This window comes from Salmo salar, chromosome ssa14 (assembly GCF_905237065.1).
Source record: "Salmo salar chromosome ssa14, Ssal_v3.1, whole genome shotgun sequence".
In the NCBI taxonomy this organism is placed as follows: Eukaryota; Metazoa; Chordata; class Actinopteri; order Salmoniformes; family Salmonidae; genus Salmo; species Salmo salar.
This window is the reverse complement of record NC_059455.1, coordinates 92609273-92624290: the sequence shown is the minus strand read 5'-3', so window position 1 is coordinate 92624290 and position 15018 is coordinate 92609273. Positions and strand designations below refer to the sequence as shown.

The 15018-nt window shown below is 45.7% G+C and overlaps 1 protein-coding gene across 1 annotated transcript in view; it reads left to right on the top strand.

The window, feature by feature from the left end:
• LOC106570646 (E3 ubiquitin-protein ligase TRIM71) overlaps positions 1 to 12764 on the top strand; it is a 45225-nt gene extending 32461 nt beyond the window's left edge. Inside the window, exons 4-9 of the mRNA XM_014143117.2 lie at positions 1982 to 2086; positions 2211 to 2348; positions 3995 to 4330; positions 4492 to 4653; positions 5802 to 5996; positions 6098 to 12764. Coding sequence (XP_013998592.1) covers positions 1982 to 2086; positions 2211 to 2348; positions 3995 to 4330; positions 4492 to 4653; positions 5802 to 5996; positions 6098 to 6616 — 1455 coding nt within the window. The 3' untranslated portion in view covers positions 6617 to 12764. The remainder of the gene's footprint in view (positions 1 to 1981; positions 2087 to 2210; positions 2349 to 3994; positions 4331 to 4491; positions 4654 to 5801; positions 5997 to 6097) is intronic.
• The last annotated feature ends 2254 nt before the right edge of the window (positions 12765 to 15018 follow it).

Here is a 15018-nt window from a genome sequence, read left to right as displayed (position 1 = left end):
AGGCTAGGCTGGGCGTTTAGTCCTTCCCTTTAACATGGAACCAGACAGGCTAGGCTGGGCGTTTAGTCCTTCCCTTTAACATGGAACCAGACAGGCTAGGCTGGGGGTTTAGTCCTTCCCTTTAACATGGAACCAGACAGGCTAGGCTGGGGGTTTAGTCCTTCCCTTTAACATGGAACCAGACAGGCTAGGCTGGGGGTTTAGTCCTTCCCTTTAACATGGAACCAGACAGGCTAGGGGTTTAGTCCTTCCCTTTAACATGGAACCAGACAGGCTAGGCTGGGCGTTTAGTCCTTCCCTTTAAGATGGAACCAGACAGGCTAGGCTGGGCGTTTAGTCCTTCCCTTTAACATGGAACCAGACAGGCTAGGCTGGGCGTTTAGTCCTTCCCTTTAACATGGAACCAGACAGGCTAGGCTGGGCGTTTAGTCCTTCCCTTTAACATGGAACCAGACAGGCTGGGGGTTTAGTCCTTCCCTTTAACATGGAACCAGACAGGCTGGGCGTTTAGTCCTTCCCTTTAACATGGAACCAGACAGGCTAGGCTGGGGGTTTAGTCCTTCCCTTTAACATGGAACCAGACAGGCTAGGCTGGGGGTTTAGTCCTTCCCTTTAACATGGAACCAGACAGGCTATGCTGGGGGTTTAGTCCTTCGCTTTAACATAGAACCAGACAGGCTAGGCTGGGGGTTTAGTCCTTCCCTTTAACATGGAACCAGACAGGCTAGGCTGGGGGTTTAGTCCTTCCCTTTAACATGGAACCAGACAGGCTAGGCTGGGGGTTTAGTCCTTCCCTTTAACATGGAACCAGACAGGCTGGGGGTTTAGTCCTTCCCTTTAACATGGAACCAGACAGGCTAGGCTGGGGGTTTAGTCCTTCCCTTTAACATGGAACCAGACAGGCTAGGCTGGGGGTTTAGTCCTTCCCTTTAACATGGAACCAGACAGGCTAGGGGTTTAGTCCTTCCCTTTAACATGGAACCAGACAGGCTGGGGGTTTAGTCCTTCCCTTTAACATGGAACCAGACAGGCTGGGTGTTTAGTCCTTCCCTTTAACATGGAACCAGACAGGCTGGGGGTTTAGTCCTTCCCTTTAACATGGAACCAGACAGGCTAGGCTGGGGGTTTAGTCCTTCCCTTTAACATGGAACCAGACAGGCTGGGGGTTTAGTCCTTCCCTTTAACATGGAACCAGACAGGCTAGGCTGGGGGTTTAGTCCTTCCCTTTAACATGGAACCAGACAGGCTAGGCTGGGCGTTTAGTCCTTCCCTTTAACATGGAACCAGACAGGCTAGGCTGGGCGTTTAGTCCTTCCCTTTAACATGGAACCAGACAGGCTAGGCTGGGCGTTTAGTCCTTCCCTTTAAGATGGAACCAGACAGGCTAGGCTGGGGGTTTAGTCCTTCCCTTTAACATGGAACCAGACAGGCTAGGCTGGGGGTTTAGTCCTTCCCTTTAACATGGAACCAGGCAGGCTAGGCTGGGGGTTTAGTCCTTCCCTTTAACATGGAACCAGAAAGGCTGGGCGTTTAGTCCTTCCCTTTAACATGGAACCAGACAGGCTAGGCTGGGGGTTTAGTCCTTCCCTCTAACATGGAACCAGACATGCTGGGGGTTTAGTCCTTCCCTTTAACATGGAACCAGACAGGCTGAGGGTTTAGTCCTTCCCTTTAACATGGAACCAGACAGCCTCAGGGTTTAGTCCTTCCCTTTAATATGGATCCAGACAGGTTGAACTTTTAAGTGTTGTGTAGTAATGTTAACCCCTAGCTTTTGATTCACCTCACACCCTTCATCCCCCTGTTGAATGGTCTGTTTTGTCTGTTAGTCAATGCTGTCACTATATGTCCAATATCCCACTGTAACCTGGTACACTGATCTACAACAACCTGAGATTTAACAAACTACTGTTTTCACACTGCTGGATTTAATTAATCTCTCTCTCTCTCTCTCTCCCCCCCTTCTCCCTCCCTCTCCCAGGTTGAGAAGATCCACCAGCTGAAAGCCAAGTCCCTGTACCTACAGGTAGAGAAGCTGCATCAGAACCTGACCAAGCTGGACAGCACCATCGCAGCCGTCACTCAGGTATGTTAAAAGGTGCATGTCCGGGGGGGGGGAAGACGACCAGGTTTATAAATACTATGTTGAAAGTCATTCATGATTATTGCTAACTATGGCATCCATGTCTCCCCACCTCATAACTCATCAGGTGCTGGATGAGGGTTGTCACCTGGACGTGCTGCTAGCCAGAGAGCGCATGCTGACCCAGATCCAGGAGCTCAAGTCTCTCAGAGGCCTGCTGCAGCCACAGGAGGACGATCGTTTATTGTTCACCCCTCCAGACCAGGTAAATAACAGGTTCCTGTTCGCCCCTCCAGACCAGGTAAATAACAGGTTCCTGTTTACCCCTCCAGACCAGGTAAATAACAGGTTCCTGTTTACCCCTCAAGACCAGGTAAATAACAGGTTCCTGTTTACCCCTCCAGACCAGGTAAATAACAGGTTCCTGTTTACCACCTCCAGACCAGGTAAATAACAGGTTCCTGTTTACCACCTCCAGACCAGGTAAATAACAGGTTCCTGTTTACCACCTCCAGACCAGGTAAATAACAGGTTCCTGTTTACCACCTCCAGACCAGGTAAATGACAGGTTCCTGTTTACCACCTCCAGACCAGGTAAATAACAGGTTCCTGTTTCCACCTCCAGACCAGGTAAATAACAGGTTCCTGTTTGCCACCTCCAGACCAGGTAAATGACAGGTTCCTGTTCGCCCCTCCAGACCAGGTAAATGACAGGTTCCTGTTTACCACCTCCAGACCAGGTAAATAACAGGTTCCTGTTCGTCCCTCCAGACCAGGTAAATAACAGGTTCCTGTTTGTCCCTCCAGACCAGGTAAATAACAGGTTCCTGTTTACCCCTCCAGACCAGGTAAATAACAGGTTCCTGTTTACCCCTCCAGACCAGGTAAATAACAGGTTCCTGTTTACCCCTCCAGACCAGGTAAATAACAGGTTCCTGTTCGTCCCTCCAGACCAGGTAAATAACAGGTTCCTGTTTGCCCCTCCAGACCAGGTAAATAACAGGTTCCTGTTTACCCCTCCAGACCAGGTAAATAACAGGTTCCTGTTTACCCCTCCAGACCAGGTAAATAACAGGTTCCTGTTTACCACCTCCAGACCAGGTAAATAACAGGTTCCTGTTTACCACCTCCAGACCAGGTAAATAACAGGTTCCTGTTTACCCCTCCAGACCAGGTAAATAACAGGTTCCTGTTTACCCCTCAAGACCAGGTAAATAACAGGTTCCTGTTTACCACCTCCAGACCAGGTAAATAACAGGTTCCTGTTTACCACCTCCAGACCAGGTAAATAACAGGTTCCTGTTTACCACCTCCAGACCAGGTAAATAACAGGTTCCTGTTTACCACCTCCAGACCAGGTAAATGACAGGTTCCTGTTCGCCCCTCCAGACCAGGTAAATGACAGGTTCCTGTTTACCACCTCCAGACCAGGTAAATAACAGGTTCCTGTTCGTCCCTCCAGACCAGGTAAATAACAGGTTCCTGTTCGCCCTTCCAGACCAGGTAAATAACAGGTTCCTGTTTGTCCCTCCAGACCAGGTAAATAACAGGTTCCTGTTTACCACCTCCAGACCAGGTAAATAACAGGTTCCTGTTTACCCCTCCAGACCAGGTAAATAACAGGTTCCTGTTTACCCCTCCAGACCAGGTAAATAACAGGTTCCTGTTTACCACCTCCAGACCAGGTAAATAACAGGTTCCTGTTTACCCCTCCAGACCAGGTAAATAACAGGTTCCTGTTTACCCCTCCAGAGCAAGCGAGAGGGGTTAGAGACTCTTGTGTCTCTTTTGGATGACTGGAATTATCGACATGTCAGCTAATTTCATATACGTTATATTAATGTTGCTATTTCCACTTGTTCCTAGTCCATGGCATATTAATAGTATTATTGATAATATTATCTTCACCAGGCCCTGTACATAGCCATCCAGTCCATGGGGTTGATCAGTAGCGGAGCGTTCGCTCCCGTCACCAAAGCTCACGGAGAGGGCCTAAAGACCGCACTCTGTGGCAAGACCGCCTCCTTCACCGTAATTGGCTACGACCACGACAGGGAGCCCTGCCTCTCGGGCGGTGACGCAGTGTCAGCGGTGGTGATGGCAGCGGCGGATGGTAACCTGTCGGCTGCGGAGGTGTGTGACAACCAGAACGGGTCGTACACGGTCAGCTACTTGCCCAAGACTGAGGGAGAAGATTTGGTGTCAGTTCTGGTCTGTAACCAGCACATCATGGGCAGCCCCTTCAAGGTAAAATATATAGTATTATAATAAATGTAACAACCAAGTAATATATTTACACTTCAACATATTCTATTCACATCTCTTAAGCAACAACAAAGTAATACAACTTGAATATTGCTGTAGATAGGATGAAATGCTAAGTAGCATTCTTCCTGCCTGTGTTCCAGGTACTGGTGAAGTCTGGGCGACGCTACGGGGCTCTGGGTTCACCGGTGTCTGCGTTTGGCAGTGAGGGGGAGGGTGACGGTCAGCTGTGTCGTCCCTGGGGCATCAGTGTGGATAAAGAGGGATATGTGGTGGTGGCCGACCGCAGTAACAACCGCGTACAGGTCGGTTTCATTCATTTCACTTCTTGGGTTGATGTCGACTCCGTAAACCATAATCCTAAAGAGAAATGGTTTTATGATGCTAGCAAGCTAACTCTTGCTAAGTCGGTGTCAGTTTGTTTGCTTTTAACTTGCCAGCGATCTATCTCTCAGTAGCCCTCTTATTGAGAGCTGAAGCATAGTGTTTACAGTGCCCTAGCTAGCCATCTTTAGAACAGTGAAGCATAGTGTGTACAGTGCCCTAGCTAGCCATCTTTAGAACAGTGAAGCATAGTGTGTACAGTGCTCTAGCTAGCCATCTTTAGAACAGTGAAGCATAGTGTGTACAGTGCCCTAGCTAGCCATCTTTAGAACAGTGAAGCATAGAGTGTACAGTGCCCTAGCTAGCCATCTTTAGAACAGTGAAGCATAGTGTGTACAGTGCCCTAGCTAGCCATCTTTAGAACAGTGAAGCATAGCGTGTACAGTGCCCTAGCTAGCCATCTTTAGAACAGTGAAGCATAGTGTGTACAGTGCCCTAGCTAGCCATCTTTAGAACAGTGAAGCATAGCGTGTACAGTGCCCTAGCTAGCCATCTTTAGAACAGTGAAGCATAGCGTGTACAGTGCCCTAGCTAGCCATCTTTAGAACAGTGAAGCATAGCTTGTGCGCTTACAGTGCGTGCTCTAGCTAGCCATCTTTAGAACAGTGAAGCATAGTGTGTACAGTGCCCTAGCTAGCCATCTTTAGAACAGTGAAGCATAGCGTGTACAGTGCCCTAGCTAGCCATCTTTAGAACAGTGAAGCATAGCGTGTACAGTGCCCTAGCTAGCCATCTTTAGAACAGTGAAGCATAGTGTGTACAGTGCCCTAGCTAGCCATCTTTAGAACAGTGAAGCATAGCGTGTACAGTGCCCTAGCTAGCCATCTTTAGAACAGTGAAGCATAGAGTGTACAGTGCCCTAGCTAGCCATCTTTAGAACAGTGAAGCATAGCGTGTACAGTGCCCTAGCTAGCCATCTTTAGAACAGTGAAGCATAGCGCGTACAGTGCCCTAGCTAGCCATCTTTAAAACAGTGAAGCATAGCGCGTACAGTGCTCTAGCTAGCCATCTTTAGAACAGTGGCTCTTTAATTATTTCCTTTCTTCTGCGACTACCTCCTACTGTCCAGATCTTCAAGCCGTGCGGTGCCTTCCACCACAAGTTCGGCTCTCTGGGCTCTCGCCCCGGTCAGTTTGATCGTCCAGCGGGCGTGGCGTGCGACAGCCAACAGCAGATCATCGTAACGGACAAAGACAACCACCGTGTGCAGGTGTTCACCTTTGACGGACAGTTTATGCTCAAGTTCGGCGAGAAGGGCACCAAGGTACAAACTCTTTCAATCGCACGCTCTCTCACATACAATAGTATAGACACACACTCATCAGAGCTGAACTAATAACTATATTCTACTGTACTCTATTATAGAACGGTCAGTTCAACTACCCCTGGGATGTGGCAGTGAACTCTGCGGGGAAGATCTTGGTCTCTGACACCAGGAACCACCGCATCCAGCTCTTTGGCCCTGATGGCTCGTTCATCAACAAGTACGGCTTTGAGGGCGCCCTGTGGAAACACTTTGACTCGCCGCGTGGCGTCGCCTTTAACCATGAGGACCACCTGGTCGTCACCGACTTCAACAACCACCGTCTGCTGGTGATTCGGCCAGATTGCCAGTCTGCCCGGTTTCTGGGCTCCGAGGGTACCGCTAACGGGAAGTTCCTGCGTCCCCAGGGCATAGCGGTGGACCAGGAGAACCGGATCATCGTTGCCGACTCGAGGAACCACCGGGTGCAGGTGTTCGAGCCCAACGGGAACTTCTTATGCAAATTTGGCACCCATGGCAGTGGCTTCGGACAGATGGACCGCCCCTCCGGCGTTGCAGTGACACCTGACGGAGTCATCGTGGTCGTCGACTTCGGAAACAACCGCATCCTCAAGTTCTGATCACTTTTCGCTTTCTTTCTTTCTCTCGCTCTGTTTTCTCTCCGTTTCTCTGTTAGGGAGAGGAAATTGAAGAGCGAGGAAAAGGATTCAACAAACAGACACAAAGAGAGGACAGTTTAAAGAGAGATAGTCAGAGCAGGTAGAAATGCGTTATTACAAATTAAGGGAAAATTAATTTGTTTGTTTTGAAATAATTTTTTACTTTTAGGTTTTAGTTTGTGTAATCAGATTCCTGTGGTATACTGTATGACAAAGGGGACCACTAAGACATTGATAATCAGTAGTGAATTGCTCTCTCAACTCTCCTCACGTCGCCTTCTCAGGGATTTTTCTCACTTTTTCTTGAAATATTGAATCCTCTGCTCCACCACCTACCTCATCTAGTTCTTAATGAATGTACTCACCCTCTCCGAGCAGAGGTATACTCTAGTCTGTCAAGTTTTACAAAGAAGAAAATAAAAAAAGTCTACCTCAATACTTTTTTTATTTAAAGAGGGACATAAAAATGAAAAGACATTTTGACCTGAGCTGTAGTGGAGTCTAGTGTGTTTAGGGTAGCTTGTTCTGTAGATCTTGGTTTAGCATGTCCCCTCATCTCTCCATGTGTAGTGTCACTGCAGACTGACAAAATAGAGGTAAGAACGGAGGGATTTATGTAATGCCAAACCCGTTAGACTGACTCTGTGTTAGTTAGCTCAGGTCAGAGTACCAGATGGACCAAAAGAATCTCCTTTTAGCTTGACTGGTTTATTGATCGCAGCGGCGCCGGGAGTCTGACCTGGGACAGATGCAGTTTGATGATTGGTTGAAATCATGAGCTAGTCGTTGTTGTTGTGGGGAGATTCTCTTTTCTGTCCCAAAGTATCCAATTATCAATTGAACATTGTTGATTCCTTTTAGGCATCAGCAAGCTGCTCTATTATGAGGAGAAAAATAATGAAAATCAATATGAAAAAACAAACAGCATTTGTGTACTCTCAAACGGAGGCCCCACCAAAGTATTTTAGAAGTTTATCAGGAATTATCAGGATGTATTGGTTGTTGATTATGAATTCTGTCTGAGTGACATCTCGTTGTGAATGATGCGGAAGGATAACAATGCCTCCAGAAAGCAGGCGTCTTGATTGGCTCTCACTCCTGTGGACAGCCAATCAGAGTGATCCTGTGTGCTTGAATTGTGGGGCACTGATTGGCTCTTGGGGGCTAGGATTTAATCCAATCCCCTTCTGACGTCACTGCCCCACCCTAGTTATTGACGCCCATTCTGAAATGCTGGAGAGAGAGTGTTCCGGAACATGTGCATGCTGACCAGACCTCTAAAAGATGGAGGTCTAGAGACCAGCTAGTGGAGTCAACCAAAGGTAGAATTTCGAACCAACTGTGTGTTTGGCATCGAAAGAACTACAAGTCCCATTGAAGACATTTTGTTGTTTAATCATTTATGTTGGAGGTCTAAAAACGCTCACCAGCTGTCACCAAAAAGATCCGTTCAAAGCACTGTCAATGGGGAGAAGAAGAATATAAGGCCTACTTTTAGCTTTTTAAAATGGAAGTACCTTTCAAGCCTACTTCCTGAGGAGAACGTTGTAGAAAGCTCTGAAAACAGACCATATCTCACAGCAACCAAAGAGTATCTTTCCAGGCCACTTTCCATCTCACACCCCTGAGAGGTTCAATCTAGTTCCACTACCCATGCTAACCGTGACACTGCTCCATGTCTAGCATCCCTTATCTAGCATTAGCTAAACCCATTTAACCATTGAGTGCAAACAGATTCCTGATTTATCACCTGTGGAAGGGGTTGTAAAAGCTCCCTTTCTCTTGTGAAGTTAGCCACTTTAGCGTAGTCTAGCCTAGCGGTATGGGTGTTTTTTTTATTAGTGGGTTTCTGACCGAGCTTCTTACCTCAGAGGAAAGTGCAGGCCTGCACTTTAAATCCTAATTTACGTAAACTTTCACATCCCTTCGTTTATCTTAACTGTCAGATACCTCAACATTTTATATACTTTCATATTCCTCACAGTTACTCATGTGTAACTCAGTTGTAATGCAGCCTACCTTAACCAGTAACTGGCAACAGTACCTCAATTCTCAGACCTCATCAACATACAAATGTCATTTTACAAATCTACCTCAACACACCTTTTACCTAACTTTAAATGCCGTGTGTGTGTGTGTGTGTGTGTGTGTGTGTGTGTGTGTGTTATCTATATCAGTTGAAGTCGGAAGTTTACATACACCTTAACCAAATACATTTAAACTCAGTTTTTCACAATTCTTGACATTTAATCCTAGTACAAATTCCCTGTCTTAGGTCAGTTAGGATCACCACTTTATCATAATAATGTGAAATGTCAGAATAATAGTAGAAAGAATGATTTACTTCAGCTTTTATTTCTTATCACATTCCCAGTGGGTCAGAAGTTTACATATATTTTACATTTTAGTCATTTAGCAGACGCTCTTATCCAGAGCGACTTACAGACAAAACCAAGGAAATGTGAAGATTGCTCTTACTTTAAGATACTAAAAAAAAAAAATCCCGTACATACACTCAAACGAAAAGGGAAAAAGGGATCGGTGGCAGCTAGTAGACCGGCGACGATGACCGCCGAGCGCCGCCCGAACAGGGAGAGGAGCCACCCTCGGCAGTAGTCGTGACATCTGTAAACAATTGTTGGAAAAATGACTTGTGTCATGCACAAAGTAGATGTCCTAACCGACTTGCCAAAACTATAGTTTGTTAACAAGACATTTGTGGAGTGGTTGAAAAATGTGTTTTAATGACTCCAACCTAAGTGTATGTTAACTTTCGACTTCAAGTGTGTGTGTGCATATTGGCCTACCTCTTCAAATATTTTGACTAGTAACTTCTAAATATCAAGTCTCTTATACTGTATGTATACTTCAGTTTCCAGACCTTTTTAAGTTAGTCTTTATTTTGTATTTAAACATACCTCATATTACTTTTACCTCAACTGACACTTTAAGTCATGTAACATTTACCTGTCACCTGTTGGACCAAAGATCTTCATCCTGGTGGCTCCTTTTCATGTAAAATTACAAGTTACAAATGGCCGTCTCCACATTGTGTCCATGAGTGGTCTGTTCAGCATTGTGGTGCATTATGCCTTTTAATCATATGGAGAAACCAAATAGTGAAGATCAGAGCATTGTGCCAAAAAATATATTTGTGGGAGTTTGGTGTCAAAACGGAGTTGGCGTCGGGATGACACTGTCATAGACGGTGAATGTCATTGGACCATTATATCATAGATATTAGTGTTTAACGAATCAAAGCAGCCAAGGACAGATCCCTGTGCTTTGATTGGATGCACTTATATGGCCTGACACCCCCCCCCCCTTTTTGCATCACCTCAGTAGAGCTGTAACCTGATTGGCCAATGGTGAGAATGATGGTGACGTCACTGTTGGCTAATTTGAGGCCTTCATCATACCCCCCTTTAGACCTACAAGAATTACCTCTAATATCAGCACAGTTTCTCCTCAGTAAGAACATCTTAGAAATGTGTACTTAAGAGTTAGCACAATGTTGGTTGGTACTAACTTATTTGAAAACTCACTCTTTGACAATGCAAAAAAATGTGGTGTGTGTAGGAACACATTGCGTGAATAAGATGTTTATTACGAGTTAATAAGCCTGTTTGTTGCACGTTAATAGACGGGAGACGTTAGCACATTAGAGGCCCAGACCCTGCTGCTTAGAACCCACAGGCGTGTCACTGATATGATCTGTCAATGTGTTTCAGTATTACTATATGAAAAAGTCTGCAATCTTTTACATTTTAATAAAAAAATGACAAAATTCTATCTTTAACATTCTTAGGTTTTCACTCTTAAAGAGGAAAAACATGTATTTGAAACTTTTTGTTTTTGTTCCTTTTAAAAAAAATGTATTTGTTGCATGCTTCCATTTTTTATTTTTTTTAAAGTGAAACAACGTCTCACAGATATAGGTGTTGTAAACTCGACGCGTTGGTAGCTGAATCTGGGGATGGTTTTATCATGATCATATACCCACAGGTGTGTATGTGTTAGGAGTGCGTTGGATTGATTTAACGTTTTGACCTTTGCGATTGTATTTCATGTTCCCAAGAGGCTCTGCAGAGGCCAATCGGTGCTTGGCCGGCCATGTCTGGAATCTGTAGCAGAGTGCAGTTTGTACAACAACTTTTAGAGCCGCACAGTTTAATCATTCCTAAACACACACACGATGATTTACACTGTAGACATTTTGTTTTTGGCCTAGTAATGACAACCTCATACTCTCTATCAAAATAAGATAGGTTTCTTCACAGGATTAGCCGCGAAGCATCATTAGAATCGCTTGATTAAAAAAAATCCCTCACAAAAATATCCAGGAAGTGTGGTGCTGAGCACGTGATTGGTCTCCTGTACTCCTGTTGGGCAGGGTTTTATTGGCCCCTATGTTTCTGTCCACCATTTTGTTTCTGGCATCTCACGGCTTTAAGAGAACAGAAAAAGAAGAGAAAAGTTGGTAAAAGCGAAACTGCACCAGGTGGAAGGTGTGCAACATGTTAATGATTGTATCTTTTAAAGAAAAGTTAAAATACAACATTTTTAAAAGGAAGAAAAAAAATAGAAACTCAGGTAGTTCTATGGTAGTTCTATGTCCCTGCGGGTGTCACAGTGAAATGTTTACCCCCTAGTGATGCGGGTGTCAGTGAAATGTGTCCCCCATAGTGATAATGTAGTGAACCTTTCTGTTATGACCTCAGTACGAGTCTCATTGGTCATGTTCCAGGACCCTCTTTCTTTGCAGTTGGGTTGTGAAAATGCTGAGATTTCTGCGCGTGTGTGTGTGTGGTAAAGACGGGCTGGAACGCGACCAATCTTTTCTGTGTCCGTTTTTGCATATTACACATTAGCTCTCAATCTCGAAAATGGAAACATTTAGCTTTTTGAATGATTTCCCTCAAATGTATTGTTTTATGTTTAATTTTCAGATTTAATTTTTGTTAAATGTTCCAGTTGTTTGTTTGATGAACACCAAAGGACATACTCCAGACCACATGACTCTCGGCGACCCTTTTGGAATGTATTTGTATTATTTTTTTTGTTTTTTTTAAGAAAATGGTTTGCTGGGAGTGATTCTCACTCACACTCTACTCATTGCTAGCAGGATCACAAAACAGAACTGATACTGTACTACCAATCAATCTGTGTCTGGAGAATTACAATGGACGCCATGTTACCCAATGTTCCATTCCAGTGAGAATGCAATTTAGAATCTTACTGTCATGGAGCCTTTGGTGACAAAATGGCCTCTTCTTAGTCTGTTTATCAACAGTCACTCTGTAGGCCTATCTCGAAGGCTCTGTTCTGTCCTGTGTGCAGTAGGTAGTGTGTGAGAGTGTGTTTGTGTGCTGCATCGTGTTGTTGTTGAACCCAAATCCACTGAATGTATTCTCCTCTGTCGGCGAGGCAGGAGGACAGCAGGGACCAGCTGAGTTTAGATGGGTGCTGCTGGTGTGCGTTTTGTGTTGGTGTACTACCACATACACACTGAAATTATCTGTAAGGAGTGTGTATGTGTGTATGCACGTGTTTCCCCCTCCCATCTCCTGTGGAAGTGCAGTTGTCAGGTCTTCAGTTTGAAATAAAGAAGAGGAGACTAATTTACCTGCCGTCTTCTGTTACCTTCCCTCGTCTGTTACCTTCCCTCGTCTGTTACCTTCCCTCGTCTGTTACCTTCCCTCGTCTGTTACCTTCCCTCGTCTGTTACCTTCCCTCGTCTGTTACCTTCCCTCGTCTGTTACCTTCCCTCGTCTGTTGCCTTCCCTCGTCTGTTACCTTCCCTCGTCTGTTGCCTTCCCTCGTCTGTTGCCTTCCCTCGTCTGTTGCCTTCCCTCGTCTGTTGCCTTCCCTCGTCTGTTGCCTTCCCTCGTCTGTTGCCTTCCCTCGTCTGTTGCCTTCCCTCGTCTGTTGCCTTCCCTCGTCTGTTGCCTTCCCTCGTCTGTTGCCTTCCCTCGTCTGTTGCCTTCCCTCGTCTGTTGCCTTCCCTCGTCTGTTGCCTTCCCTCGTCTGTTACCTGCTGCCTTCTGTGGACTTTACACATTTCCTATGCAGTTTATTTGTTTACACTTAAATAAACGTATTTCTTTGATTTCGGACTGGAGTTCATTTTTCTCATCAATTGCAAAGCTATCAAATGATTTAATTGAAAATGTTTGATTCTTACATTATTTATCTTTTGAGAGAATATACAGTACTGGCTCTGTCGGGCGTTCTAATTCATCCCAAAGGTGTTCGATGGAGTTGAGGTCAGGGCTCTGTGCAGGCCAGTCAAGTTCTTCCACACCAATCTCAACAAACCATTTCTGTATGGACCTCGCTTTGTGCATGGGGGCATGCTGAAACAGGAAAGGGCCTAAACCAAACTGTTGCCACAAAGTTGGAAGGAGAGAATCATCTAGAATGTGGATCTAAGGGGCCTAGCCCAAACCATGAAAAACAGCCCCAGACAATTATTCCTCCTCCACCAAGCTTTATAGTTGACGCTATGCATTCGGGCAAGTAGCATTCTTTTGGCATCCGCCAAACCCAGATTTGTCCGTCGGACTGCCAGATGGTGAAGCGTGACACAAGACGCAGGCCTCCTAATTGTCGCTAGAATTTCTAAGCAAACGGCTGGAGGTAGGGCTTTCTCCTATAGAGCTCCATTTTTATGGAATGGTCTGCCTACCAATGTGAGAGACGCAGACTCAGTCTCAACCTTTAAGTCTTTACTGAAGACTTATCTCTTCAGTAGGTCCTATGATTAAGTATAGTCTGGCCCAGGAGTGTGAAGGTGAACGGAAAGGCTGGAGCAACGAACCGCCCTTGCTGTCTCTGCCTTGCCGGTTCCCCTCTTTCCACTGGGATTCTCTGCCTCTAACCCTTTTACAGGGGCTGAGTCACTGGCCTACTGGTGTTCTTCCATGCCGTCCATGGGAGGGGTGCGTCACTTGAGTGGGTTGAGTCACTGACGTGGTCTTCCTGTCTGGGTTGGCGCCCCCCCTTGGGTTGTGCCATGGCGGAGATCGTTGTGGGCTATACTCGGCCTTGTCTTAGGACGGTAAGTTGGTGGTTGGAGACATCCCTCTAGTGGTGTGGGGGCTGTGCTTTGGCAAAGTGGGTGGGGTTATATCCTGCCTGTTTGGCCCTGTCCGGGGTATCATCGGATGGGGCCACAGTGTCTTCTGATCCCTCCTGTCTCAGCCTCCAGTATTTATGCTGCAGTAGTTTGTGTCGGGGGCTAGGGTCAGTCTGTTACATCTGGAGTATTTCTCTTGTCTTATCCGGTGTCCTGTGTGTATTTAAATATGCTCTCTCTAATTCTCTCTTTCTCTCTTTCTGTCTTTCTCTCGGAGGACCTGAGCCCTAGGACCATGCCTCAGGACTACCTGGTATGATGACTCCTTGCTGTCCCCAGTCCACCTGGCCGTGCTGCTGCTCCAGTTTCAACTGTTCTGCCTGCGGCTATGGAACCCTGACCTGTTCACCGGACGTTCTTGTTGCACCCTCGACAACTACTATGATTATTATTATTTGACCATGCTGGTCATTTATGAACATTTTAACATCTTGACCATGTTCTGTTATAATATCCACCCTGCACAGCCAGAAGAGGACTGGCCACCCCTCATAGCCTGGTTCCTCTCTAGGTTTCTTCCTAGGTTTTTGGCCTTTCTAGGGAGTTTTTCCTAGGGAGTTTTTCCTAGCCACCGTGCTTCTTTCACATGCTTTGCTTGCTGTTTGGGGTTTTAGGCTGGGTTTCTGTACAGCACTTTGAGAATATCAGCTGATGTACGAAGGGCTATATAAAAATAAATTTGATTTGATGTGCTGCATGAAGTGCTACTTGTTTTTTTTTTTTTTATATAACTTTTATTCAACTAGGCAAGTCAGTTAAGAACAAATTCTTATTTACAATGACGGCCTACAAAACCCTAGCGATGCTGGTCCAATTGTGGGACTCCGAATCATGGCTGGTTGTGAAACAGCCTGGAATCGAACCAGGATCTGTAGTGACGTCTCTATCTCTGAGATGGAGTGCCTTAGACCGCTGCGCTACTCGGACAAGGACAACGCTGCTCTGAGTAGGCCTACTCACAGGGGTTGAATGAAGAGAAGGGTAGAGAGAAGGCTTGTGAAACCAGCGAACGGTACCTTGAACAGAAATCTTAACAACCACAATGACTTATCAAAACATTTTCTCTGACGTTTCATGTCCCTTCCCTGAGGCACAGAACTGAGGCGAGTGTGCGAGTGCACGTCATAAAAAAATCTGTTTGTTTTCAAAGTGTGTTTGAACTCTGGTACCCTCTCCCTTTTGTGCTAGAGGGGACAGTGGCATGTGTGCAAGGTCATTAACAGCT